This window comes from Porcisia hertigi, chromosome 14 (genome assembly GCF_017918235.1).
Source record: "Porcisia hertigi strain C119 chromosome 14, whole genome shotgun sequence".
NCBI lineage: Eukaryota > Euglenozoa > Kinetoplastea > Trypanosomatida > Trypanosomatidae > Porcisia > Porcisia hertigi.
Genome location: NC_090573.1, coordinates 62,683 through 90,092, shown reverse-complemented (window position 1 = coordinate 90,092; position 27,410 = coordinate 62,683). Strand labels below are relative to the sequence as shown.

General features: G+C 57.2%; 8 protein-coding genes across 8 annotated transcripts; all 8 read right to left on the bottom strand.

The window, feature by feature from the left end:
- Nucleotides 1–114: 114 nt before the first annotated feature.
- Nucleotides 115–1,050, bottom strand: JKF63_06675 (uncharacterized protein; the record flags this gene model as incomplete). The annotated part of the gene is made up of 1 exon (XM_067902624.1): nt 115–1,050. The coding sequence occupies one exon, from the start codon at nt 1,048–1,050 to the stop codon at nt 115–117; it is 936 nt and encodes a 311-aa protein (XP_067758517.1).
- Nucleotides 1,051–1,939: 889 nt separating this feature from the next.
- JKF63_06674 (uncharacterized protein) lies at nt 1,940–2,953 on the bottom strand (the record flags this gene model as incomplete). The annotated part of the gene is made up of 1 exon (XM_067902623.1): nt 1,940–2,953. The coding sequence occupies one exon, from the start codon at nt 2,951–2,953 to the stop codon at nt 1,940–1,942; it is 1,014 nt and encodes a 337-aa protein (XP_067758516.1).
- A 1,250-nt stretch (nt 2,954–4,203) lies between these two features.
- JKF63_06673 (uncharacterized protein) lies at nt 4,204–7,128 on the bottom strand (the record flags this gene model as incomplete). The annotated part of the gene is made up of 1 exon (XM_067902622.1): nt 4,204–7,128. The coding sequence occupies one exon, from the start codon at nt 7,126–7,128 to the stop codon at nt 4,204–4,206; it is 2,925 nt and encodes a 974-aa protein (XP_067758515.1).
- Nucleotides 7,129–8,149: 1,021 nt separating this feature from the next.
- Nucleotides 8,150–9,655, bottom strand: JKF63_06672 (uncharacterized protein; the record flags this gene model as incomplete). Its single annotated transcript, XM_067902621.1, has 1 exon — nt 8,150–9,655. One exon carries the CDS (start codon nt 9,653–9,655, stop codon nt 8,150–8,152), a length of 1,506 nt encoding a protein of 501 aa, XP_067758514.1.
- A 1,523-nt stretch (nt 9,656–11,178) lies between these two features.
- Nucleotides 11,179–13,335, bottom strand: JKF63_06671 (uncharacterized protein; the record flags this gene model as incomplete). Its single annotated transcript, XM_067902620.1, has 1 exon — nt 11,179–13,335. One exon carries the CDS (start codon nt 13,333–13,335, stop codon nt 11,179–11,181), a length of 2,157 nt encoding a protein of 718 aa, XP_067758513.1.
- A 2,022-nt stretch (nt 13,336–15,357) lies between these two features.
- On the bottom strand, nt 15,358–15,876 carry JKF63_06670 (uncharacterized protein; the record flags this gene model as incomplete). The annotated part of the gene is made up of 1 exon (XM_067902619.1): nt 15,358–15,876. One exon carries the CDS (start codon nt 15,874–15,876, stop codon nt 15,358–15,360), a length of 519 nt encoding a protein of 172 aa, XP_067758512.1.
- Nucleotides 15,877–17,114: 1,238 nt separating this feature from the next.
- On the bottom strand, nt 17,115–17,543 carry JKF63_06669 (uncharacterized protein; the record flags this gene model as incomplete). Its single annotated transcript, XM_067902618.1, has 1 exon — nt 17,115–17,543. The coding sequence occupies one exon, from the start codon at nt 17,541–17,543 to the stop codon at nt 17,115–17,117; it is 429 nt and encodes a 142-aa protein (XP_067758511.1).
- A 924-nt stretch (nt 17,544–18,467) lies between these two features.
- Nucleotides 18,468–24,026, bottom strand: JKF63_06668 (uncharacterized protein; the record flags this gene model as incomplete). Its single annotated transcript, XM_067902617.1, has 1 exon — nt 18,468–24,026. The coding sequence occupies one exon, from the start codon at nt 24,024–24,026 to the stop codon at nt 18,468–18,470; it is 5,559 nt and encodes a 1,852-aa protein (XP_067758510.1).
- Between the last annotated feature and the right edge of the window lie 3,384 nt (nt 24,027–27,410).

Genomic DNA, 27,410 nt, shown 5'->3' with positions numbered 1-27,410 from the left:
AACTTGCAGCTGCTTCGTGATGTGCGGGGGGGCGAAGGGGGGGAACATATCATGTGGAGGGTCATAAGAAGGCCAGAAAGGGGGGGGGGGTACACACGCCACGGGACACGTGCCCTACTCGCCCCAGGGCTGGCCAAGCACCTTTATCTTCTCTTTTTTGAGCAGCATCTCCGCCTCCACCACGCGCCAGAGCACTGTCAGGTCTTCAACAGAAAAACCAAAGAAAGTTGAGCCGATGGAGAAAGTGTGCCGCCGCGCCGTCTCGATCGTGCGCGAGTCGTTGTTGCTGTGGAAAAGGCTTGCGGACATGGTATCGTACATGAAGCAGCAGACTTCTGGTGCGCGCCGGAGAAGATAGTGCTCCGCGTCGAGGATGGCGTCCGCGGTGAGCGGTGGTGACGCCACCTCAGTTGCGTTGTCGCCCTCATAGATACCGCATCGCCCCGCGTCATTCGGTGCTGAAGCGATCTCAACTATTCCATCGCCTGTACCAGGCGCCACAACGTCCCTTTGGGCTTCCTGGTTTACATCGAGCTTCGTCTGCACTTCTTTGTCGCTCGATCCACCGTTGTGACCGCTGCGCTTGGAACTCTCCTGTGCAAGCAGCCGCCCGAGGATGTGATCACGAAGCTCGCGCACATCGGTCTCTGTCGCGGAATGCTGCAGCGCTGTGTAGACGAGGGATGGGTCGGGGCTGGTAAGAGCAGCGCAGCCAGCAATCCAGTCGCGCGCCAGGCGGCTTCCGCCGGAGGCGTGCACAAGGGCTTTACAGTAGAGCTTGCGTGTGTCCATGGCGTCATCCTCGTAGGCGCTGTCCCACGACCCCATTGTCGGAGCATCATCGGCGCCGTAGCGCAGCTTGTTCAGCCAATGATGTCCTTGCTGAGAGAGACACCGGTGCGATGTGCATAGAGCTGAAGACGTTGTCGTAGCTGTGATGGAGCACCATGCACGTCTCCGAAGAAGTGGAAGGAGAGCAGGGGTGTACTGTGGCTCATACTGCTGCTGCTGCTGCAGCACGATCCTGCGTACCGGAGGAGCGAGCCGCATGGTGAATCAAGGCACCACTGCCCGGCACGTTAGATGAATGTGGCTGACTCCTCTCCCCCACTCCCTTCCTCTCCTCCCTTTCAAAGGCGATGCTACGAATATATATATGTGTGTGAGTGTATATAATATAATATATCGGTAAAAGAAAGACGCTCTCTAATTTTGTTGCACTTGTTTGCTCTCCACTGCCCCCTCCCTTACAAAACACACAATCATAAAACCATAGAACGTTTGGAAATTCTCACGCGTCCACTCGCCCAGCACCGCTTCCCCCAGTACCCCCAGGCATTGACGCGAACAAGTGACATGTACGTGCAGGAGATGAGTGAAAAAAAGAAGGGGGTAGGAGTGTGTGTGTGTGTGTGCTTTGGGTCATCACGCAGTCTCATTGACATACAAAATGAAGACCTTAGTTGGCGCTCGCAGAAGATGATGATGGCGGGGGGGGGGGGGGGGACGTTCCGTCTCCCCTCCCTCTTTCTTCCCTATTCCCCAGCGCTGCCCGCACTGGAAAACAATAAACACACACAGACACACACACACACACACATGGAAAAAGTGAGAGAGCCGATCTGCGCCACGACGCGCTTCACGTATCGAAAGCAAGCATCGCCACTCCTTTTGCGGATGCGTGCATGTATAGGTTTGTTTTCTTCGATCGCACTGTGGAAGAAAAGCCACGTCGTCTCTTTTTTTTTACGGTTGAGAAGCCTTTTGTTTGTTTGCGTTCCTTTCTCCCCCTCTGACGTCCTTTGTACTTACGGACGGAGCCGCAGCAAGGGGGCCCTCGGGTGCCCTGTGCCGCGCATTGATGCACACCATCTCAATCCCCTGTTCATCTCTTGTCCACCCCCCGCCTGTTCCGCCCCCTTCGCGGTCATCCTATCGTTCAATCTCCTCTACACGCCGCGGATACCTCCCGTGGTGCCGTCGACCCGTCCTCATGCAAGGACGGCTCGACAGCGTTGCAGATATCACGCATGCGGTAGACATCACAAATGCCGTGTATGTCCGCCTCGGGCCGCTTTGCCCACGCACACGCCCGCACGGCGGCCTCAGCCACCACGTCCACACTCACCGGGGGCATCAGTAGCTTGCTACCACCGACGGCTGTGAGCATCCGAGCCAGCGGCGAGCCGACCCAGTGCAGAGGTACAGAGATGGTGCTGACGGCATTGGGGTTTGTAGCGGAAGTCACGAGGATGTGGCGTGTACCGTAGATGAAGCTAGGTCGAAGCACCACCCCCTTACTGCCAAGGTTCTCCAGCACAGCCGCTTCACCCATGCGTTTTCCATGGAAGTACCCCTTCAAGAGGCGCTTGCTGCCCAATACTCGCGGCGAGTACAAGTTGTAAGGCTCCGCTGAGACATACACCACCTTCTGCACTGCCTGTGCGAGTTTGGGATGGTACACACCAGCAGCTATGTTCACCATCACATCTCCGTTCACCTGCCGCGCATCCTCGTAGTCGCGTGTGAGGAGGCCGACAGTGTTGATGATGGCGGTGGCGTCTGGATGATCTTGCAGAAAGTGAAACACTTGATCTCTGCTGGTCGCGTCAATGCTGACAAACTCCAATGCATTCTCCTCGTCCATCTTGTGCACCATCTGGGCCAATTGATCCGCTGATGAACGCTGCGGAGTACTGCTACTACTGATAGACGATGACGACAAAGCCACAGACTGCAGAGCCGTCGTTGAGGCCCCGCGCAGGGATTCACGCGCGGCAGCTGGCCCGCCAATCATGCGCACTCGTTTGAACAGCGTGTCCATCGGTGAGCCCAGTGGTGGTGCCCCACCCCGGGTGGCGATGACAACGCGGTAGCCACGACACAGCGCCTTTTGCGCGACCACTGAACCCACGAAACCGGTACCACCGAACAGCAGTAGCTTCTTGTGCATTGTGTGAAGCGCTGTGTCTGTGTGTGTGTGTGTGTGTGTGAACGAATGAGTGGGGGACGCGGGGATGTGGTGGTATGGCATAGGATGGGGTGGGGTTCGAGAGCCGGTTAAGGGAAAGAGAGTTGTATATCATAACGATTGGAGAGAGAGCATGGTTAGTGACAGCGAGAAACAGTGAGCATGCGCAGCATCGTGTCATCCCCCTCACCCCGCGACACTAATATCGTGGAGTTGGGACGGCGCGAGAGATGGGGCCAATGACACGAGAAACACCTTTGCTACACACGCCCCCCCCCACGCCTCCCCCCCCCTCCGCCCCTCCATTGCTCCCTCTCCACAGACCCCCCCCTCTCCGCTGTGGATAAATACACCACCGCGTACACGCATGCCCGACGGAAGCGCAGAGACGGTGCAGCTTTTCTCCACCCATACACATATACAAAAAATAGTGGACTCCCCCCCCGTCCCCTCCCCCCTCACACACACACACACTGCCCCCTTGTGGATACCCCTCTGTGTCAGAGTGTGTGTATGTCTCTCTCTCTCTACTGCTGTCGCGATGGTGGGGTCATGTGAACTTGATGAATGCATAACAGCACATGGCGACTTTATTGCGCGTGTGTGTGTGTGTGCTTGTGCTTTCCTTTTATGTCACAACAGACACCTCCTACTTTTGGGGAGGGGAGTTAGATGTTTGCCTTTAGCGTTCCCCCTTCTCAAAATGAGAGAGACACACACACACACACACAAACAGAACATACAAAAAAGAAAAGAAAGGAAAGGGAGCAACGCGGGTTTGGGCCGCTTTTAACCCTCGTGTGTGTGTGTGTGTGTGTGTGTGTGTGTGTGTGTGTGTGTGTGTGTGTGTGTGTGTGTGTGTGTGTGTGTGTTTTGGGGGGAGGGGGGGTCAAGAGGATGCGGAGATGTACTGGAAGCCCATACGCCTCCGGTGCACTCACCCCGCCCAATGAGAGGGGGGGGATGCGCGTCCCTGCACAGCCCATATAATAAACTGATCAGTGCCAGCTCCATGCTGTCCTCCAGACCGTTCCGGGGTGCTCCCCTTCCTTTGTCACACACACACACTCCAACTAGTACACTCGAACGCTTACATATATATATATATACACGCACACATGCACGGGATTCCATATACAGATACGTCGCGACAGCAGCAGCGGCGCCGCCACCACCGTCACGTCTGTGCTCTGCACAGTAACTCCCATCAACAGCCTTGAGAGGATACCATCCTACAGCACCTCTTTGTCCACATGCGCACGTGCCATAGGGGGATCCTCCTCCACCTCCGTATCCTCTCGCATGTCGACCTCTTTTCCCTCCAATGCATCAGCATCGCGACCCGCCCGCTCGCCATCATCATAGTCGCGGTCTCTCTTTCTTCTGGGATAGTCCTCCCTTGACGCCAGCGCATCCAGCGAAGAGCCAAGGGCGAAGGGTGCACCTCGGTGCTTCTCGTCGCCAATATCGCTGTCCTGGCCGAGCACGTCCTCCTCGCCCCCGATGAGGGCTGCCTCGCCACCAGCGAGCTCACCTACTTCGGTTGTGGCGGCCTCCGTTGCTCTGGTTGGCGCATCCGCCGCGGGTGTGCGGGTCTGCGTCAGCGGCGCAGAATCGGTGACGGAGGCGTATGTGTTGGTCATTATGACACCTGGTGTCATATCAGGTAGATCGTTATCCTTGAAGAAGCGTGAGCGGCCGATCCCTCTAGGGCGGTAGTCTGTCTCGAACTGGTCAACGAGCGCCAACACGCTTTCCTTGCCGCGTACATAGTCAGTGGGGAGCAGCTGATCGTAAGTGTCGCGGTGCAGCAAGTACGTCCAGAGAGTGAGGCCAGTGCGGCGGAGCTCCTGCAGGTACCCGCGCTCGTCCTCACGGCATCGAGTGCAATCCTCACTACGGTGGTGGTACGAGTCGCAAAAGATGCACACTTCGGGGAAGTGTGCCGCTCGAAACTGGCGCAGGTGCTGCAGGAGGTCCGTGGAGTTACTGAACAACAGGAAGCTCTGCACCGTGTCCGTTGCGTAGCGGGCAGCAGCGAGTGGGATGCGGGCATCATCCATCTCGCGGATGGCTTTCATGAAGGCGGCGGGCAGCAGGTGCGCACCACGGCCGTAGAGGTCCATTGCATCAAGAAGCTCGCCGTGTGCAACGTCCTCGGACGAGTACCGGCGCACACACTGGCGAAGTTTGTGGGGATCGAGTCGAACGTCAATCGGCCGTAACGACTCTCGACTCAGTGCGCGATACGCACGGCGTTCGCAGTTGCGCAGACTGTGCCCGGTCACGTTGCATTGCGGACACACAGCAACGCGCCTCTCGTGAATGAGCTTCACCGCCAGTTGCAGCTCAGCCTTGCGAAAGTCCTTTGCCGGTCGGTCGTCCATGTCAATGCGCTCCATCGCAGCCCCTAGTCGGTGCGACTCGGCTGGATACTTCATGAACAGGCATTCGTTGTCCTCCAACACGCGCCGCGCCACTTGCAGGTCCCACTCCTCTATGATAGGCCTTGCAGCGCTGGCGCCGCTGCTGTGGCGACGGTGCTCCGCTTCTTCGCTTTTTCGAACGAGAGGGCAGACTACCGCGGTGTGGAAGGGTTCGAGACAGACGCGGCACAGGTTGTCCTTGAGGGGGGCGAGCGTCTCCACCTCCTCCGGCACTCGCGCATACGTGGCAGGATTGAAGCTCGCCGCGAGAGAACCGTCCACGAGGCAGAAGAAGAAGGAGACAGTCGCCTGCACCTCGTCGAGGTGGTGGCGAATGCGGCTAGACACGTCGCGACGACGGAAGCAGACGTCAAGCACATCGACCGCGTCCAACAACAGCTCCCACTCCTGGAAGCGACGTGCGCTATGGAAAATGCTTCGAATTTTGTGAATGCACGGGCTCAGTGCCTCGTCGTGCGGCTTCGCGAACACCGTCTTGGAGGGCAGCAAGTGGTAGGAGGCGTGTCGCCACAAGGCGTGGCGCTCGCGTGGGCCGGTCACGGCACCCCGCACCGTGTCAAAGGCGGCAAGCAACTCCTCGTAGGGCTCCTCGTCGCGGATGAGCTTCGTGATGACGTCCAGCGCCTCCGGCACGCGCAGCGGAAGCCGCAGATTTGCCGCGTAGAGGATGCGGGCGGACTGTACGTAAGTCAAGACCGGCAGCGCCGCCCCGCCAGTGGCCGTGGCGACCAACGCGCGATGAGTCTTCATGGCGCTCTCATCGCTTGGCGACCGCCAAAAAGGCACTTCGCAGGGGCAACGGGCATTTGTGTGGTCCCAAGAGTCGCACCCGACACACCCGCCGCGCTTCTGAAGCATCGTCTTGAGCCACTGAAACACTGACCCGTGCATTGCCGGGTCCAGCTGACGTATCTCTGCCTCTGTCTGCGGCAGCACGTAGCTTGGCGCCCGCACCATATTGTTGTTCTCGCGCGGGGCCGTCGTCATTGGCCATCCATAGTTGCGCAGCAGCTCCAGTGCGATGCTCGGTCGCGGGGCTGTGCGGCGCAAGCGCCACAAACTCTCCCGATAGCTGTCCGGCACGACCAGAACGTCCTCCGCCATGGGGTGCAAGAAGTTGCCAGTCGCCTCGACACGTTTGACCATGTCCTTTAGTGTCTGGTACACATCTGGACGCCACACGGACTTCCATACAGCGAGGTGTTTGCGGTAACGGCGCTTCATTATCGCCACAGCGTGCACATCAACGTTTCTGGCGCTGAAGCCGTTGATCACCGATGCCGGGACAACCTTGTCGTAATTAAGAACAACCTCAGCGCTGCTGTGGAGCCCGCCTTCCTGAAGGCTGCGCACCGGTGTATACCAGCGATATCCAACCAGGTAGGCCAGGAGAGATGCGAGCTGGTCGCCAAGCGACGTGCGGAACACCTCACTGTTCGCGTCTCCGCACTCGGCAACCACGGCAGTCAACAAGCTCCACGCCCCGGCGCGGTCCTCGTTCACGGACTGGTCCAGTGTGTCATCCGCGCTGTCAACGACACGCCAGACGAGCGCACGAGCGACCTCGCGAGGGTGCGTAGCGGCGTGCTGCTTGGCGAACAAGATCGCGTTCCCCTGCTCCGTGTTCACAGCTGCCGAGTCGACGAGCGCCGCCGACAGCTGCACGCAGCAGCGGTGCAAGAATTGTTCATCCAAGCCGCCAGAGGCCATACTAGGGTGGTGATAATGAAAGAGGAGGAAGGTAAAACGGGATGACTACAAGTCCTACAGCACGTGGCGACACAATGAGAGTTGTTCACGTGCGTCTGTGTATGCCTCTTCACGCTTGAGGGCAGACGGGAAGGGGGAAGGGGGAAGCAATGGGTGAAAGATATGCGCTATGGGAAGCCGAACCACAACCCCTCGCCGTGGTGACAGAGAAGGAGCTGACCTTTGCCTTGACAAAAAAAAAGGGGGGGGCTCAGCACGGGGCGCGGGAACGTCTCTCGTTGCGTCAGCGAGCGAGCAAGAGCACAACCCGTGAAGAAAGCAAGGAAGGAACACGTATGCGTGTCAGGGTATGCGTGTTGCGCGACTCAGCTTCCCACTGTAGGGGGGGGGTTCACGATGGGTTTGGGAGTGAGGCGGAGAGGGGAAGGGGGGGGAGGGGGGGAGGGAAGGCAGCCGCACAGAGGGGTACGTCTCTCCTGATTTCTCTCTCTACAGCCATCAAAAATGAGGGCGATAGTGAGACAGACGACGCGTTGGGTGGGAGAGAGGAAGAGATCGAGAAAACGGGGTGCAAAGGACGCGGTAGTGTGTGTGTGTGTGTGTGTGTGTGTGTGCTGGTGAGCATGAGTGTCCAACAGATCGGGCGGTTACAACATGCCCCCATAAGGTGTCGTACTCGACCATACATGCGTAGCCACAGGTACTCCCCAAGCATGCATGCAGACACGAGTCGTGAAGGCGCATCTCATCCTGAATGCTGCTACTCCCTCTCCACTCTTCTTGGCTAAGTAAACCATACGTCAACTCACCCCCTTCACCCTGCAAAATGTGGTGCCTGCATCACATGTTGCGTGTCCACACGAATCTCACACGAGCGCTAGCGCCAAACAAAAAGAGAAGACACAACGCCTGAGGGAGGGAGAGGGGGGGGGGGGGGCGCTGTCAAAAAAAAAAAAACAGATCACAGACATGTGAACTCGCATGAAAAAAAAAAAAAAAAAAAGAGCAGGCAACCGAGGCGCTAGTCGTGGTAGTAGCCCTCCCGCGCACACAAATGCCACCGGCCGAGAAGGCAAATACACACGAGGATGGCATAGAAGGCCGCCAACGTCCCGCCCTCCAGCCACCGCACGCGGTGGGATGACATCACCTGCGCCACCACCAACGCCGAGACGAAGCAGCAAGAGGCCAGGAAAGAATGAAAGGACAACTCCAGTGGAGCCCCAAGTACCAACCACCCGACCAGCACCACCATCGGTAAGACAAACATATACACATGCACGATTGACGTAAAGGCAATACTGGCGGCGATGTCAGGCCTGCCGCCTCGCGACAAGAGCACCGCTGCCGCCAAGCCGCCAGCCTCAAAAACACACGGCAGGAGGATCACCAGTGTGAAGGGGAGGGGTACTGGCGTCATCATCTTGGCTACCGGCAGCGTCACGACCAGCACCCAGCACAGTACCGCCAAGGTAGCTACACACAACAACGCCCCCGTTACGGCAAACCGCTGCGAGTAGCGACTGCCAAGGTCGACGTCCTGCGTGTTGCGCAGCCGCTCATGGTATTGCAGCGCGTAGACAAGACTCGATGGTGTGTTGGGGCTGTCGGAAGAAACGTAATAGTTGCTATTCGAGTGTACGACCTTCCAGAGGTACAGGGCGTACACTGCCACAACGCAAAGCGCCAAGCTGCGAGACACAAACAGCATACTACGCGTCTGGTTCTTGCTCACCTCCTTGGTGGGTGTGTGCCGCTGATGCAGTTGATCGGCGGCGTCGGGTCCAACCACTGTCACAGCGTACATTGTTGGGAGAAGAAAAACAACAGTCGAGAAGACCAAGCCGCTAGCGCTGAAGGCGGTCCACGAGGAGATCCCGATATCGACAAAATTGCCGTCCGTCAGGGGTGCAGCCAGGATTGAGGAGCCCAGAACGCCAAGTTGGTTCACCAAGACGCACCCGAGAAGCATCGGCTTCACCCAGCAAAGTGTTCGCTTTGAGTGGGCCATGGCAAAGAAAGAAAACAGGAGCTCTGCTGCGTGCTCTGCAGTGAGGTTGACGGCGATGCCAAGCGAAGGACTGTCGCGACGCACCACCAGGTCCTTGAGATACTCGATCAGCAGCGTATTCGTGGGGAAGATGAGCAGCAGTGCGCACCAAAATAATGCGTTCCCGGCCGTGTTCGACACACACAGTTGAAGCGATCGGATGTGGAAAGCGGTGCCTCCAGACGATTCGGATGGAGGAAGAGCCAGTAGAGCCACCAGCGGAACCCACAGCAAGAGGAACCCCTTGACGTAGGGGGCGTAGTGGAGTGACTGCGCCAGCTGCTCTAGCACCGTCCGGCGTGGGCCGTGCAGATCGTCTTCAGGGAGGTCATCAATGCCGGGGTTGCTCCTCTGAGTCAGCAAGTCTGCGCTGCTTCCCTGAATCAGGAAAGCACTGGAGACTGAGACAGTGGGTGTGCTACTGTCAGCACAGCATGTGCCATAGTTCTGCCTCCACGCAGCGCCAGAGTCAGACATCTGGCTGCTTGTCGGCCTACGGGCGCGACGCAGCGACAATGAAATACAGCAACAGGCAAAGGGAAGGGAGCAGGCAGTGAGAAGCTTGTATGGGGGCGGGGGCAGCGGGAGGGGAGAGAGAGCCTCTACGAGTTGACATGCAGGAAGGGTGAGAGCAAGCGGGCGGGCACACACACACACAAAGAAGGAATGAAAGAAGCGAATCGTTGCGGCATTCCCATAGATTGACGTGTGATGGCGTCTCACAAGGAAAACGCAGCCAAGAGAGAGAAATATGGCGGAAGAACGATGAAGAGGAAAGAGGCTGGGGAGATGTACTCTCTGCCAACACACACACAGACACACGCGCCAAAAGATGAAAGAGGGAAGAAAGCAAGAGGGAGTAGGAGAGAGGGGGAAAAAAACAAAATGCAGAAAACACACATAAGAGCGACAAAGATGGAGGCACAGGATTCACTCACGAGCCACCAAGTTGTGCAGGTGCACACGCACCCAGACAACGTGACTCGCCCATACATCATGCGTGAGGGAGGGTGGACGCTGGGATTCTCCACTTTTTTTTTTGACGTCTCCATTCTGCCGCATGACATCATACGAGGTTAGCGACATACTCCGCCCCAAGGGGGATGTCCGGGAGGGAAGTGGGGGAGAGAGAGAGACTGGCGCACGGCTTTGGTCGCGCACGCATCACTGACAACGATGAGACTGTAACATACAAAAATGTATTCAAAAAAGGGGGAGTTCTCAAGTACATGCAACACACATGGCGTACGCCGTAAAACAACGACAATTGCACACGCACGTTTGTTGGTTAGGCCAGCCTGTCACCCGCTTCTCCGCTCCCCCTTCCCACCCACCCACTGTGGCGGCGCGTTTTCTCGCTCGCGCGCGCACATCATGAACCACTGAGCCCCCCCCCTCCCCTCTACACACATACACAGAGAGAGAGAAAGAGGGGAAAAGGGGGGATGGCAGACGATAGTATCAGGAGAAGAAACATCGGAGAGGGTGTCAGTTGGGAATAAACAACAAAGAAAACGGGGACAACATTGAAGGGCGACGAAGTCGATGATCACAGAGACACGCACACACACACACAACAACAACAACAACAACAGCCGACGACGACGCTTTCCAAGTTGTATCCGACATGCGAATCGCAACGAAAAACTAAATAAATGAATGAAACACTGTACATGTGGAGCTCTGCACGCACACCCTTGTGGTCATCGAGGGGGGAGCTCTTTTTTCCCCCTTTCTTTCGGGGAGGAGGGAGGGAGGGGGGGTACGCGCATCAGTGGCCTCCCCCCGCTCCCCTCCCCTTCCCTTCCCCGTCTTGATACCAGCTGGACACCACAGAGCCGTGCAGTTTTTCATCATCCCTGTAGCAGCACCGATCGATTTACTGGGGTTTCCCAGACAACGCGGGGCTCTTTGTGGGGAACAAGACGGGGGGAGACACACACACACACACAGAGAGACCCCCCCGAAGCGCTTCATCTGGGACCTCTGGGTGATGTTCTTCACACCGAGTGCGATGCCCCGAGAGCGGTGGCCGCCTGGAGTTCGACGCGACGAGCGCGGATGTCGAATTTTCTTTGCAGCGCCTCCTGTATCGAAGGCAGATGCACGACGCCACCCGTCTTATGCGCACCACCGGGACTGCTGTTCCCGTCCGTCAGGGTTGTGTAGGGTGACGGCAGCATGTAGCGCTGGGAGAGGGCGATGACCTCGTGTGTTTCAGCCTCAGTGATTGCACGTGGAGCATGCGAGAGGTAGGCTATGCGGGCCGCCACTGCAGCCGTCATCAGCATCGGCACCGCGTCGGGCTCTTCGTCGGGGGCGGCAGTAGCTACGTCGAGCTGCGGTGACGACTGTACCGAAGAGGAGGCGGTATACTCCAACCTCATCTCCCCTACCCGACCGAAAAGACGCACGGCCAGCTGCGAGGTTGCGGAGGAGAGGAGGCCGTAGATCAGTCGCTGCGTGCCGAGAGGGATGCAGGCAATGGTGTCGCCGTTCACACTGGTGGCCATGCGTAAAGGGGACGGGGCTGCTGCTGCCGCTGCCGCACTCGATTCAGCAGCGACGTCATCGGTTGTGACATCCCAGTGTGTGTAGATATCGACCAAACAGGGGACAGCCGCGGCGGAGAGAACAACCTCCAAGGCCTCTTGTACAGCACCAACACTATCTTCGCACCCACCCAGTGCTACTGCGGAAGCGAAGCGGCCACCACCAGCCTCAGCAAGCGCCTCAAGCACCGCGCGATCCGCCGTGGCTGTGAGGGCAACCGAGTGAACTCGGCACGCCCTGCCTGCCTTCGCTACCTCGCACACCATGGCGACAGTGTGCCCCTCAGTCGCTTGACCTCCGCCGTCCGACAAAACGATGATGTTGCGGACGTAACCATCCGGGATCTTCATGGCGATGCCGCGCCCTGCGGCGGTCTCATGGAGGACGGAGGGGAGGCAGGGAGAGAGAGTGGCTGCGCCTCGCGGGCAGACCAAAGACGATGCCTGCGCGCCTTCCTCTCTCATGAAGGCGAGCACGGACTTGTGCGGCACCGCGGAGGGGTGCACAGACCCATTCGGGAACAGCGACACCGTCTTGCCACGGTGGGCATCACGACACAAGATCACGTTGACGAGACTTGCAGTGCCATCCAGGCTTTTGATTGCAGACATGACCGACTCCGCTGCCTTGACGGCAAGCGTGGCACTGTGCACATCCACCACAAATACAATCTCAGCATTGATGGGGCAACTGGAAAGTGATGGTGCTATGCTGACGGCCACCGCATCGGCCACTTCGGCGGTGTAGTCGCTCGGCTCAGATGTAGACGGTAGCAACGCAGTGATGGTGTGCAGGCGCAGAGGCTCTGATGTCTCCGCAACGGGCGCGTGCACTCTGAGCGCCATCTGCGTGTACGCCTTTAGCGGGAGATCATCGTCGTACGTCAGCTGGAAGCGGGAGTCACCGACGTAGTTGACGTACGCCTTGGCACTGACGTTAGTCATCTCCTGCACAACGCCAGTGCCCCTTTCGAGTTCCACCGTACCGCGCAGTGGAACGAACAGCTCCGCGTTCACGCAGAAACGCAAGGAGCCAGCTTTGTTGGCGAGGTGCCGCAACCGAGAGCACGCATCAAAGGAAGCTATGTAGGTTCGCTGCACATCCAACGGTCGCTGCACTGTCGGGATCAGGGAAGCAGGTAGAGTGAAAACAATCTCGCCGGTACGCTGTGTAGACGGGATGGGAACGTAGTAGACAGCCTTCATCAAGATAGACTCTCCAGGGTTGACGCCCCACGGCACGGATTGCGTGGCTACATTTCCTACAACCGTGTCCTCCAGTGGCTTGCAAGACATCGCACCCCCACCCTCGGCGCTGCGCAGTGGACGCAACTGCTCATATGAGCGCGTGCTGATCTCACGTGTAGGGCCCTTCAGCAAGGTGCATTGCAATTGATATGACGAAGGAATTGTGTAGGCGGCAATGGTCTGCACCAGCTTGTTCGTCTCGTTTACATACTCGAGTGAAAGTATCACCTGTGCAGCGTAACCGGAGAGGCGCACCTGCACCTCAGCGGCGTGGAGGGAAATGGGCTTGTACGTGTTGGCAATCAGGATGCCCCGCTCTTGCGTCGGGAAGTGGCAAAAGGCAGCACTGGAATCCATTATAAATAGGAAGACCCACCGACTTCAAGTGAGGCGCGTCAGAGAGAGAGAGAGAGAGATTGCAGGTACCTCTGCCTCTCACGGTGTGTACCTCGTTGTGGCACGTACAACAACAGTTACGCGTCGTGGGGGGAGGGGGAGGGGGGCGGAGAGGGGGCAGAGAGGGGGAGGAGAGAGGAGGTCACATAATAGGCAGTGATGTAAACGAACACATGTACGTCTTAGCTTCTTCCTCCTTTTGGGTGAAGCGATCAAATGATGCGCGCTCTGCACCTCGCTGATGCTCATCGGGTGAAGTGGATAAGCTTCACTGCTGAGTTGTCAACAGATCACCTGAGAACCCCCGCACAGTGGCCGGGAGAGCGCACTGGAGAAAAGGGAGGGGATAAGGGAAGGGCGGGGGGGGGGGGGGTGAACTACAGAGAAATATGAGACAAGGAACGATGTAAGAGAAGGGAAAGAGAGGCATATTTGCCCGTTGCGAGTTCGGGTGTGCTGTCTCTGATAACCATCACGAGCACCCCTTCACGACCCCACCGATCGAGCCCCAGACTTCAGCACCCCCCCCCTTTCCTCTCCTCGCCGACGCCGTTCTTCTCCGCGTGTTATCGCGCACGCTCGGTGTCCAGCGTGATGCCGCTTTTCCCTCCCCGCCCCGCTTTACCGGTGCGCGGTGTCTAACTAAGCCTATCGGCCGACTCCTCCATTATACGCAATCATTTGGGGGGGGACGCTCAGTACACACAAAAGAAAATCTGTCACACACACACACACACACACACACACCACAGATATGTACGAAATTTTTTTGAGATCACCGCATTACACACACACACACACACACAGAGAGACCACGTTTAACCACATCATGGTACCCACACAAACAAGCGCATAGATATATATATATACATATATATGTATATACACATATATATAAATGGGGGAGGGAGAGATGCGCACACCGACCAGAGTGGAGAGAGAGTGGGGGTTTTCGAGAGCACCAAACTGATCATTCAAAACGCACCGGCTAAAAAAAAAAAAACACACACACAACGGAGATCGCGGGTCTGGCGATATGTGCCATCGCGACATGTACGATGGCACGAGAAACAACAAATCCTCCACACATTCCACTCCTACTCACACAGAAGCAGACGAACAGCTAAGTTTTTTTTTACTGAAAAAAAGAAGAGCCCAATTAGCTGCGAAGTGGAAAAAAAAGGGGGGATAGTTGGTGGGTGGGTGGGTGGGTGGGTGAGAGGCTTTGGCGGTGAGGGCGCGAGTGTGTGCATGTGTGATGGTCCGTCTTACTGGTGCCTCTACGCCGGGCCAATGTACGCCTCTCTAGTCCAGGGCCCACAATGTACTCATCCCCTGCACATCATCGGATCTCTCTTTTTTGAGGAGGGATAGAAGGAAAAGGGAAGGGGGCCACACCTAAAAACGTGAATTCGGACAAGTAAGTAACACACAATATAGAACGGCTGCCCCCGACACAGTAGACCCAACAAGGCGATAGGAGGAATGGCAGGGCAGAGAGGGAGGGAGGGAGGGGGGAGGTGCAAGAAGGTATATAAGAGAGCTCCCAGAACACGCGGCACAAGGGCAGGCGGGGATGTGACCGTACAAGCGACAAAGCACACAGAAAAAAAAAAGGAGATGCCCCAGAGCGGACAACGACCACGACAACAAGGTGCACACAACCTATCGCGTTGTGGAGCAACACGGAGCGTGAAGAGTAAAGCACCACCACAAGTACATGCAAACATTTAAACATGTTCACCCGCAGCGAAGACAGAAGGGGGGCTCCCCCTGACTCGCGCAAAACGCTGCGTTCATGTGTCCCCTTTTCGCGTGAGTGTGGGTTGAGAAGAGGTGAATGAAGGTCCACCCCTTGGAGCCCTCCCATCCCTCAGTGCCCCCCCCCCACCACTCTCTTTAGCGGTACTCCTGAGTAGAGCGCTGCATGTGGTCTCTCGGCCTGTCCCGCCTTCCTCTCTTGCCCTTAATTTCGACGCCTCTCTACTTGTGGATACGCATGCGACGCTGGCGACTCTCTTCATTCTTTTGGGCGATCAGCCACAACAGGGCGGCCGTCAGCGTTGGCGAAAGGATGTAGCTGGCGCGGGGGTCGCTGTGGCGGAAAATATAAGCCATCAAGCAGGTGCTCAGAACGAAAAAGATGCTGTTCAAAAAAAACAAACTGTAGCCCACCGACACCTGCAGACGCAGACGACGGAGTATCTTCGCATTCTTGTCGGAGACCTCGGCGAAGTGCCGCTGACGACCCCAAAACTCGCTGTGAATCATAACCACGTACGCTTGACGTAGCATGTAGGTCGTAAAAGCAGTTATGAAGAAATACAGCACAAGGTTCGGCACATGGCGCCAGTCAAACCCATTGATGGCGTGCGAGAAGTAGACAGGCTGGAAGGAAGCGATGAGGGCCATGAGGATCAGTGACTGCTCCGGGTACTCCAGACGGTTCGCGTTGATGCGGGCATCGAGGAGCCTCTCGTCATTTAGCTGTTTTTGCGCCATTTTTTTTTATCGATTTAGCCGTATTGATGAGAAAAACGGCAGAAATGTCCAAGACTGTCGGAGGGTGTGTGTGAGTGTGTGAGTGAAGGGGAGGGAGGGGAACGTGCGTGTGATACAGAGAACGACTGAGATGGACGTACGCGTGCGGTTGGCAAATTTGTGGTGGCAAAGTCAAAATGGAAGGGGGGGGTAAGCGACAATGCCAAAAGGTGTAGTCGTTGGAGTGTGTGTGTATGTGTGTGTGTGTGTGTACGGGGGATAGTGGAGCAAGACGTATATAATGAAGTAAAAATAAGTTATAGGGATACTCAAACATGTTTGAATAAAGGGGGGGAGGGGGGAGGGAGGAGGGAGGAGGGGGAATGGTGAGAGAGGGAGAGCGCAGACGTAAAAAAAAAACACTGATTTATGAGGGGGCATTGGCAGAGAATGCACAGGCCCCGGTGAGAAGACAACACACACGTCGCTTTGCGCCGTCGATCGCAACGTAGAAGAGATGCAAGCGCTGGGGGATTCTGATGTCAAAGCCTACGTGTGGATTGGAACAGACGATACTCTGCCTCCCTCCTCCGCTAGGCACGTTTAACAGCCCCTCCCCTCTTGCAGCACCCCCGGACACACCGCGGCAGTTGGAGCAGCAATATCAGCAGTCAAATTCAACCAAGAAACACGCGCACACGCACCTTCGAGAGCTGAGTGCACAGACATCAAAAGATGTCATGTTTCTCTCTCTCTTTTTTTTGCAGGGGCCGTCTCTCTCTCTTTCTGTGTGTGTGTGTGTGTGTGTGTGTGTGTGTGTGTATCTTTGTTTTCCCCCTGCGTTACAAATACACGTGCAGTCTTTCAGAGCAATCCCCTCATCCTCCCCCTCCCCCCTTGCCTCCTCCTCGGCACTCAAGGCACATTGACTAGCAAGGAAGAAGAGAAGGGGGGATGAGGAGGGAAAGACAGAAGCTATAGAAGGGGACAAGGAAACCCACACACACACACACAGGGAGAGAAGGGCACAGCACAATACTTGGAAACATATTCGATAGCACGCACACACACGCATACATACACTACACTACATCATATGTACACATGCATGAAGAACAGTAAGCTACCCCAAAAAGAATTCGGAGGGGAGAGGGAAAGGGGATGTTGGGAGGGAGAGGGAGAGGGGAGGGGGGTAAGAGAGAGCACTACCGCGCACCCATGGCACCCCTTTCCCAGCGTTTTTTTTTATTCTCCACTCGTTAATTGAGCTTTTCGATAACCTCACAGTACCGCTTCGCATCTTCGGCGAGCTCACTCGGCGTCACCTTGACGGTGTCCCAACCCATTTGCAGCCCCGTCTCTGCCTCTCTTTTCGGGATGATGTGGAAGTGGACATGCGGCACCTCCTGGTGTGCGAGACGGCCGTTATTTTGAAGAATGTTGTACTGCGTGGTGCCGTCCGGTCCAGCGACGGCACGACTGGTTTTGGCGAGCAGAACGCCCACATCTGCAGCACAATTGACGCTCAGCTCATGCAGGTGCGCCGCATGTTCCTTGGAGATGACGAGAACGTGTCCTCTTGAGAGTGGGTTGATGTCCATGAAAGCAAATGCTTTGGACGTCTCGGCCACCTTCGCACAAGGAATCTCGCCCTTGACGATCTTGCAGAAGATGCAGTTGGCCGCCATATGGTGCGTCTTGGGTAAAAAGATGAATAAAATGAAGAATAAAAAGATGGAGTGCGATATGAAATGGGGGGAGGAAGGAGGAGTGGAGAAGGGGGGGTGTACGTGAGGTTCTTTTTTTGGGGGGGGGGGGGAGGAGAGGAGAGGTGAGGAGGGAACACAATGAAAAACAGCCACATCGCATAGACAACAAAACAATTGAGAAGAGTATTTGAATGTGTTGTGTTTATGTCGAAAGAGGAAAAGTTGCAGGGAAGTGGGGGGGGGAAGTGGGGGGTGGAGAAGAAGGGGAAGTGGGGGAGAGAGAGATAGGAGGTCATAAGGTGTTGAAGGCGCCGTGGTGAGCGCGGCTCTCAAGCACACATGCATACCGCCACCATCACGTATGCCGAAGCGGAAGGGGGCGCGCCATCCCGAATCTGCAGACGAAAGCACCGCACATGGCCATCCATCTTATTGAAGTCTCAATTTGCCTTTCCTCCCTCCCCCTCCCCCTCCTCCCCCTCCCCTCCCCCTGTTTCATCTCGGGTGATAGTGAAGGAATGAGAACACCTCCATCCCTGGATCTCTCCTCACTGTGAAGCATCGTGTGCCCTGTAGGCGTGCGTGTGTGCGTGGAGCCAAGCGACGAATCTCAGGCAGATTGGAGGAGGCCAAGACCGAAGGTAAAAAAAAGCTCAATTCTGCATCCCCAGGCTACACTCACTCATCTCTACTCACGTTCAAACACACGTCTTACCCCCCCGCCCCCGCCCCGCCCCGCCCTCAGACCAGAGATGAAGTAAGTTGGACATGGGGCCCATACCAGAACCACCAATCTCACCATCGATCCTTTTTATCAGCCTCCGCGTTTCGTCCCACGTCTCTCTACAATGAACAACGGGCTGGGAGAACGGAGGGAGGGGGGGGGCCGCTGTCTACTCGTCCTCAAAGCGCGTTGGTTCGCCGGAAGCGATTGGCACGCCTCTCCTGTCGCGTTGATCCCCCCCCGCCGACATCACCATCGCCGCCACCGCCGCTAACGACGCGCTGACGAGTGCGTCGAGGCACCCGATTTGACACCGAGTTCGCATCGTCTTCGTTGCCGCCCGCTGCATAGCCAGCCGCTGGCACAGAAAGGGGGTCCCGCAACGCGGCGGGGGTAGACGCCAACTTGGTTGACTCTGCGGTTGTCCCCACGGTCCCCACAGCCCCGTCGTCTGCAATATCGCCCTTGGCTGCATCGACTCTTTTCGTGCGCCGCACGCGGTGTCTCTGCCGCTGATCCTGCGCAAGCTGAAAAACGTCGCTGGCCACCTCGGCCGCTTTCCAGGACTCTCTCTCGCTCTCCTGTGGGGTGCGTGGAGAGAAGTGCTCACCACCGCCCGCGGCGTCGCCGTCGCCGTCTCGACCTGGGGAAGTGGACAGCGGGTGTGGCGCTTCCGGGGAAAGACGCAGCAGCTGGCGCCGACGACCTGTGCTGGTGCTGCCATCCAACCCATCGGCAGCGCCATCGCCGTCCCCAGTTGTCTTCTTCTGCACACCCTTCTGCTGCGCTGCCTGCTTCCTCTCGCCATCCTGCAACTGGCTCTTCCCTTGGGCCGCCGCGGCAGCGCGAGCGCGGCGAAGCTCGTAGCCCCGCTTGCGCTGTTCGATGCGCTGTACAATGCGCTCTGCCACAGCACTGCGTGAGCCACCGCCCGCAGCGCTGTCCCCGTTCACCCCTGCATCTGCGGCACTGCACAGGTGCAGCAGCGCTGCGCTTGATAGCGAGGACTCCTCGAGCTCTGTGTTGATGGCATCTAGCATGTAGCGCAGTGTGTGCATCGCTGCCTGTACCATGCCGTCACGCCGCTCGTGTCGCTTGTCGCGTGACAGAAATGTGAGAGCAACAAAGGCGCTGCTCGTGCTGCCACCCTCGATGTTGCGCACAGCAACGATCGCTTCACAGACAGAGGTGGCAAAGCCATCCAAAGTCTGCGTGAGGGCGCCCAGACTCCCCCTCGCCATCACTAACTCCGGCAGCAACTCTTTTGTGGTGGGGTTGGCAGTCACGTGCGCCACGACCGCGTCCACAAAGTGCAGGATTGTAATGGCCTCGGCCTCCAAAAGCGTCAAGCCGTGCACCAAAAAGCTAGAGCTGCACCCCACAGAGAGCTCCAAGAGATTCACGTCACTGGTGAAGGAAGTCAAGAAGGTGCGCACGAGATGCGCCACAAGACGCTGCGTGGCGGCGCTGCCAAGAACTGGCTGGCGAATCACGTTGAGTGTCTCATGCGCACGCGCGATGCACGCGATGGCATCAGCGATGTATGGACGCACCGCCGCTGCGGTTTGCGGAGAGACGCGTTGCCAATCGAAGAGGGGCTGCACGAAGCCCTGTCGTCTGATGAGGTCCGTAATAGGTTGTTGAGCCAGCGCCAGATAGGCGTTCATCATGGCGTCCATGGCGAGCTGACAGTGCTCCTCCACCACCGACAGATAAACCTGGCTGTACTGTTGCTGCTTACCCTGGAGCATTACGGTGACGTCTGCTGGCGTCGCGCACGTCGGTAGCTGACGCGCAATCACCTCGAACAAACAGGGTGTGAGCAGATTCTCCACAAGAATAGGTGCCAGCGTGGTGGCGAGGCACAGTGTGTCGGCCATGCACTCCACAACGCACCGTTCGCGCTCATCAGGATGGAGGGTCACGTCTGTCATAGCCGTGTGGCACTTCAGCTGCTGCATATCGCCGAACGCGAGCAAGAGATGCGAGAGAAGAGCGAGCACCAGCTCCTCGTGGTCCTGTAGGCTTTCCATCACCAGCCTGCTGTGAAACTGCGCGATGAGCTCAGAAATGGGGTCCACAAAGGTGTCAGTGCCGTCCCCGGGAGATGTCAGTGATGGGGGCGCTGCCCCTTGTCCCTCATGTCCCACACGCGAGTCGTTGCCGTGCCCTTTCCCGCCGGAGGAGTCGTCCCCTAACCGCCGACGCAGCAACAGCCGACGAGCCGCAGCATCACGTACGCCTGTGCCGCCTCTTCTACTCGCCCTCGCGACCTCGTCGGCGTCGTTACGAAGACTCTCCGACTTGACAGCGAACAGATCAACGCTGTCATAAACCTCCGTGTCACGCGTGAAGAAAGAGATGCAGCGGTCCATGACGACTGACAAGACATTAAGCAACTTGTGGACTGCGTTGGAAGACACGGACTCACGACTGAGTCGTGAGCGGACACGCGCGTCAAGCGATGTGTCGGTATGTCGCTGCAACAACGGGAGTGCCATCAGGTAGGCCTTGCTTAGCACACCAACGCCATGCAGGTAGCAGCGCAGGGACATGGTGCGCAGCAGCTCCAGCTCCTGCAGCAGGCCCTCGACCTCCCCTATTTGCGTCTCCGAGGTGATAGTAACAGAGCTGCTAGACTCGCCTATGACGATCTTTAGCCGCAGCACCGCGTCGTTCACAAGGCCCATCATGCGTTCCCACTGACTAAGGATAACCTCGTAGAGAACAGCCGCGTGCAGCTCGATGCGCTCGGAGCGGCTGTAAAGGCGGAGGTCACTCGTCTGGTACTGCGCCAGGGAGTTCACGAAGCCGTCGACGACACTTCTGTTGATGAATGCAACAAAGAGAGCCTGCAGCGTGGTAGATGTGCTGCTGATCATGCGATGAACCGCCTGCACCGAGATGTCCCGCAGACGCTTCGAGTGAGGCTGCTCTTCTGTCGCCTGTGCCTCGGCCCCGTCGGCTGCAGTGGGGCGAAAGGCATGCGGTAGCGCTGGTATGAAGCGAATACACGGCAGCTGGTCAGCGGACGAGGACCCCATGGCGTTGTCCTGCACGACCCCCACGGCTGCGCCATCATGTCCAGAGGGGTCGGCGTTGTCGTCCATCTCCCCTACACGACTCAATGAGCGCGAGTGCATGCCGGTGAGGGCAGTTGACGGCGAGCGCTGCAGCCTGTCACCACCACTGCTACACCCGCCGGCCGCCGTAGCACCACCAACAGCTGGGGCTGCCTGAATCGCCGTGCTCTCCAAGAGCTGATCCAAAATCACGTGCAGTGGCGAGCCCACCTCAGGGGCGAAGTCGAAGACGCCAGAGTGCAGCGTCGTCGCGATGCCGCCCCAGTAGGAGCCGACAACGTGCTCCAGTGTCCCGACGCACTCCGCGCACAGGCGCAGGGCGAACGTGTTGAGAGACCCAGCCTGTGCCATCACAGCCGACTCGACGTCAGCGCGCGTGAATAGCTGGTTGAGAAGAGAGGAGCTGTGCATGCGGATCTGCAGACAGCTGGACACGAGAACCACATCCATGTCCAAGGACCCGACACGTAACTCTCTGCTGGTAGGAAAGGGCGACTCTGGCGTATTGAAGGTGCTCAGCATCTTCGACGCATACGCATCTGATATAATACTAGCGGTCTTGCAGCCCCCATCCGTCACACCGCCACCATTGCGTGCCACACCGCTGCTGTTCTCTGCGACACCTGCCGCGCTGGTCGCGGGTGAATCTACAGAAGATGGCCGTCGCCCTGTACCACCGCGCGCGTTCATCGCCGTGAAGGTGCTGTCCTGGAGAAAAGAATCATTCGTGTTACCGATGAGACCACCGTCACCGCCAAAGCCCGTGCCAAGGAAGGAGCTCGACAACAGTGCGTACTCCCCGTAGGCACCGCCCTTGCCCAGATGGTCTTCCGCTGTGCCCTCCCCGGTGTTTGCAGCACCAAGTGCGGTGGCGCGCAACTCCTGTTGCGGTTGTCGCTCCTTCAGGCCACGTGCCGCTTCCGTCTGTGCCTTCTGCAGCCACCCACTTGCCTCTCGCAGGATGCCAGCAGCGCTGGAGTGAAAAAGATGTTTCTGCTGTCGCTGCACCACCGATATAAAGAACTGCACTGGGTGTTGGTAGGCGGTTGTGCCGCGTCGCAGCTCAGTCACCGGAAGGCCCGCGGATGTCACAGTGCCACTTCTGCTGGACTCAGCCATAGACCTATTGGGGGAAACACTGAACCGATTCTTGCCAGGAGCCCCCCCCAGTGGCGAGGCGACGTGAAAATTGGGGTCTGCCCCCGCCGCGGATGTAGCAGTGGTGCTGCCAGCCTTTGGACTGACAGGCTCAGCTGCCGTCCTGACACTGGAGAGCTGCGTGCGCAGCTTCGTGAGCACCTGACTATGCCGATCTCTTTTGCCGAGCGTTTCTTGTAGGACGGAGCAGAAGTGATGCAGCTTCACTGACGCTATGCTGGCGTCCATCATCATGGACAAGGTGTCCTCGATGAGCACGGTGTCGGCTGGGTCGGCGTAGACGAGCTCTTCGGCCAGCTGGCTACAGAGAAAGAGGGAGGCGCGGAGGAGGGCCATGGAGAACTTGTTGGCAAACACACTGCGGCCGACAGCAGTCAGACTCAATGACGGCCTTGTTGCCTCTGCCCCCACCGTAGGGGCCGAGGGGACACCACCTTGCTCGACAGAGGGGGAGTGACCCTCTCCTGGTGACGACGACGTCTGTGTCGCCTTGGGCATCTCCCGGTCGTCCCCGGCCAGCGTCGTACCGTCGACGAGGGAATACGTTTCCTCAAGGTAAAGCATAGCGCGACGAAGATGCAACACAGCTGCTTCATAGTTGGCCACGTGATCGATGTGATGCCGCCGTGCGCGGACATCTTTTAGACGCACCAGCGGGGTGTCATACCAAAAGTAAACCTCCTCCCCGGTGTCCACCACGTACATGTCCGTTGCGGCGGTGCTGTCAACATGCATTTCCAGGGTGCCGAGCGCCTTGGCAGTAGAAACATCAGCAGCGGTGCCGTCCTCGTCGCCGTCGCTCCCATCCCCCTCCCCGTCCTCCTCGTCGTCGTCGGCCTCGTCACCACGGGCTGTACGTCTCGTCGCTTGTCGAGAGGGCGTTTGGAAATAAACTCCTCGACCATTGGCACGGATATCCCTGTCCGCAAACCCCGCCTCAGGGATTCCTTTGTCTTCGTCATCGGCAGAAGAAGAGGAGGAACTGGCGGAGTCGTCCTCCGCCACGATTGCCGTTTCGATCTGTCGCCGCTGCGCTACCTTGACACCGCAGCTTTCGTAAATAGCGCCAGGGACACCGAGAACACTGAAGAACTTGTTCAGCATATCATTGCTTTTTCGGTTTTTTTGCATCTCCAGAAAGGTCGCTGTGATGGGCTTCACAAGCGACTCGCAGCTGATCGACGCGTTCTCAAACGAGCCTGTGATGTGCTCGAGTGCCTCCCCAGTGAAAAGCTGCATGTCAGTGTTGTAGACGGTGTCCATGGCATCCTTAGAGTTGATGAAGACCCCGAGGTGGTCTCGAATAAGCTGTTTGAGGGCCTCGCCAGTGTGCTCCTCCGCTGCCCCTACTTCATCGACGAGTTTGCCTTCGAACACGGCATAAGAAACGTTGGCCAAGACACGTTGAATGAACCTCTTTGACTGAAAAGCGCGGCTGGTAACATCGAGTGGTGGGTGACCATGATGGTCACCCCCCCCCTCGAGCAGCCCATCCATGATGTGCGCCGTGCGAGGACCCCCTTTTTTTTTACAAAGGGGAAAGAGGGGAACGAATTTTTTTTTTTTCAAAGCACACACACACACACACCAGGGGAGGAAGGAGTTGCTGTGGTGATCAAAGGCAGCGCTTTATCCCTCCCTCTCTCTCTCTGTCTCTCTCTACACCTGCGGATGTATGCGTGTGAATATTCATTCAAGAAGGGAAAGAAGGTAAAACCACAGATGTGCTTGAATAGGGAAGAGGTTCAGGTGCGACAGATTTGTAAGGCACGGATGTTCCGTTCAACTGCGAAACTACGGCGACAACGACCGTGTGTGCATCTCTCTCTCTTTTTAGAGAAATTATACACATATGCAGATGTTCATCGTCTTTTTTTTCTGCACGCCACCCGCCTCCCTTGTCACCCGATGACAAGCAGGCATCTGGGTCGCCAGTCATACGCACTCGACTCGTCGCCACACAGGTGAACACCCAAAACGTTGCGACACGTTCCTTCCTCCGGATGTTCACTCTTTCTTTTCGGGGATGAGGGAAGGGGGGGTAGCCCTTATACAGTGAGTGCACTGGACCCGGCGCTGAGGGAAACGAAAGGATATATGGAAACACACACACACACACACACATGCGTGCATGAGTGTGTGTGTGCAAATAAACACACGAGAGCCCTTCTCCATTTTTTTTTTTGGGGGGGGGGATGACGACCACACAAAAGATTGCCTGTGCCCGTCACACGCACACGGGCAATGATATATAAGTAGCAGAACAAAGTGCCGAGACAAATGCAGTAGACGCATGCTCATGTTGGTCAACGCACACGGTGCCAGCGTACTGGTTTGTCGCCAAATGCGCTGATGCTCGCCTAACACATCGACTTTCGAGGCAGTACAGTCACACTGGGAGTACACTTCGCGGTTAAAAAGCCAAGCGAGAGCAATGCCACAACACGCACGGTGGCCGTGGTGTTGAGGTCTCTGCAGAAAATAAAATGTATGTGGGCTTCTAGTTGCCAGTCCAACACCGGCTCGGCGCCCAGAATTATGGGTTCGATAAAGGAAGCGATGTTGTATTGGACGAGCAGCTGCGCCACCACCACCACACTGAAGGCAGTGCTTACGTCCTCGCGGCCGCTATCGGTGTGACTGGAGGTGGCCGAATTGCTGTTCACATGGTGTGCTCCCACAGATGAGAAGGGGACACGGGATGCAACATGAACAGACTACTGGATGTCGCTGCCCACCCACGCCATATGAGCACACCCTCCGTGAGGCTATTACTGGCAAGAAAATGCTGCCCCTCAGGCCAGGGCACGCGCCCCACCAATCTGGGAGTCGTCGCCGATCAGTGGATTGGCGACGAGACAAGGATTCCCCAGTGGTGCCCGTATCGCTCCATGACGGCGGGAGTGTTGCAGCAAAGAGCGTTGCCGCATAGATGGAGGTAGCCCCGACGTTAGCACATGCAACCGGGAAGCGTTACGGAGTCGCCCCCCTCTCAGCGAGTGTCTAGAAAGACCAAGGTGAGCCAAGGCGCTCAGCAACCCCCCCCCCTCCCCCGAAAAAAAAAAATTCTCTGATAGGGTGCCTACAACGCCTGTTGCCAAACGAAGACGCCGTTCTGTAGGGCGCCGTCACCTGCGCCGGGGGTCCACATGTGCGCATAAATCAGCTGCAAACTGCCTGGCTACGTCGCCCCAGTTGATCCAAAAGATGAGTTGACCCTTGCGGGTATCGGTGGCACGTGCGCACACACACACACACCTCCCCCGATCCTGGTGCAAATGTCTGTCTTCGTATCGTCCAGTTCTATGTTCGGCAGCAACGTAGAGGGTAAAGCAGAAAGCAGCGACGTCTGTGGATGTACCGCAGCCCCCCCCCCTTTTTTAGTAAAGCTGGCGGTGGTGGGGGGTATCGCGGTAGCGAGCGCTGCCCCCGGCACACTGAATATCGGATGCCACAACGTATATGACAGCGGTCAGAAACAGCATGGCTGGAGTAGAGTTACCGCACGTGAGTAAGACACACATGGACGTTGTGGATATGCTCTGGACACAATCTACAGAGAGTATGTGCGCACATAATTTGTGTGTGTGTGTGTGATTCAGGTGCGACCCGAGACGCCAGAGGAGATGGAAGCAGAGAGAGTGAAGGCGAGCAAACACACCGAGCACGCGAGTAGAGGGATGCAGTGCGACGAAACATCACAGTCGTCCCCCGCAGAGGCGACGTCCAATAATAAACGGGGGAGGGGGAGGGGGGGAGGGGTTATGCAAGAGAATCGACTTCGGAAGGTGAGAAAGAAAAACGTTCTCCCCAAGTGTTTGGCGTCACTGCAGTCTTTTTTTTTTTACCAAAAGGGGAGCACACGAATCGGGAATGGCAAGAGTAAGGCGGAGTGTAACATCTAATCCATTCCTCCGTGCTACCTCAAGACTAAAACACACACACACACACACACCAAACGCGTGTATACCGTGATGTACACTGGGGGAGTGTGAGTAGACATAATGCAGTGTTTGTGCGTGCTACACTCCATCACGCCACCACCACCACCACCACCCGTACCGCTCACTTTTGCCCCCTGCACCTGCACACACAAACAAAGTCCATGCATGCACATGTCTCGGGTCTCTTTGCTACGTTCTTACCGCGCTGAGCTCTCGGGAGGGAGGAGGGAGGAGGAGGGGGAGGAGGGGGAGGAGGGAGGAGGGAGGAGGGAAGAAAATCACACACACGATTCGCACATATAGGAAAAAAAAAGGGGGAGAAGGAGAGGAGCAAAAACAAAAAGCGGCATCATTGGCACACACACGCACACACGCACACACGCACACACGCACACACACACACGCACACACGCACACACGCCCCACCCCCGCCACGACGCGATAGAAAAAACAAATCTTGAACCGAAAGAAAAAACAGAAAATTCTGCCACCTAAAGCAAATTGAAAAAGGGGGATTTACAGGCGAGAGCCCCTCTGTCTGTGCGTGTATGTGTGTGTGTGTGTGTGTGTTACACTTCCCAGTGCAACTTTCAAATGATAACATCAATACAGCAACCCCGGGAGGTTCATCGACGCATATATCACGAACACCACCACCACCCTTTTTCCAGATGCCCAAGGCAGTCGCCGCTCAGCGGGCGGGAGAGGGGGGGGAGAGAAGGAGGAGGTGCTCGTGAGAGATCAAAGATGATACACCGATGCGAGTGGAAATAACGTGCGCGCGCGCAGGGAAGGGGGAGGGGGGAGTGAAAAAAAAACATCACACAGCATGTCACAACCTACGTTAACGACACCTCGCATAGTACCACACCCCAGCAACTTCACCGATGAGGCGAAGGAAGATGCAAGTAGACTCACAGGACTGTTGTTTTTCGGG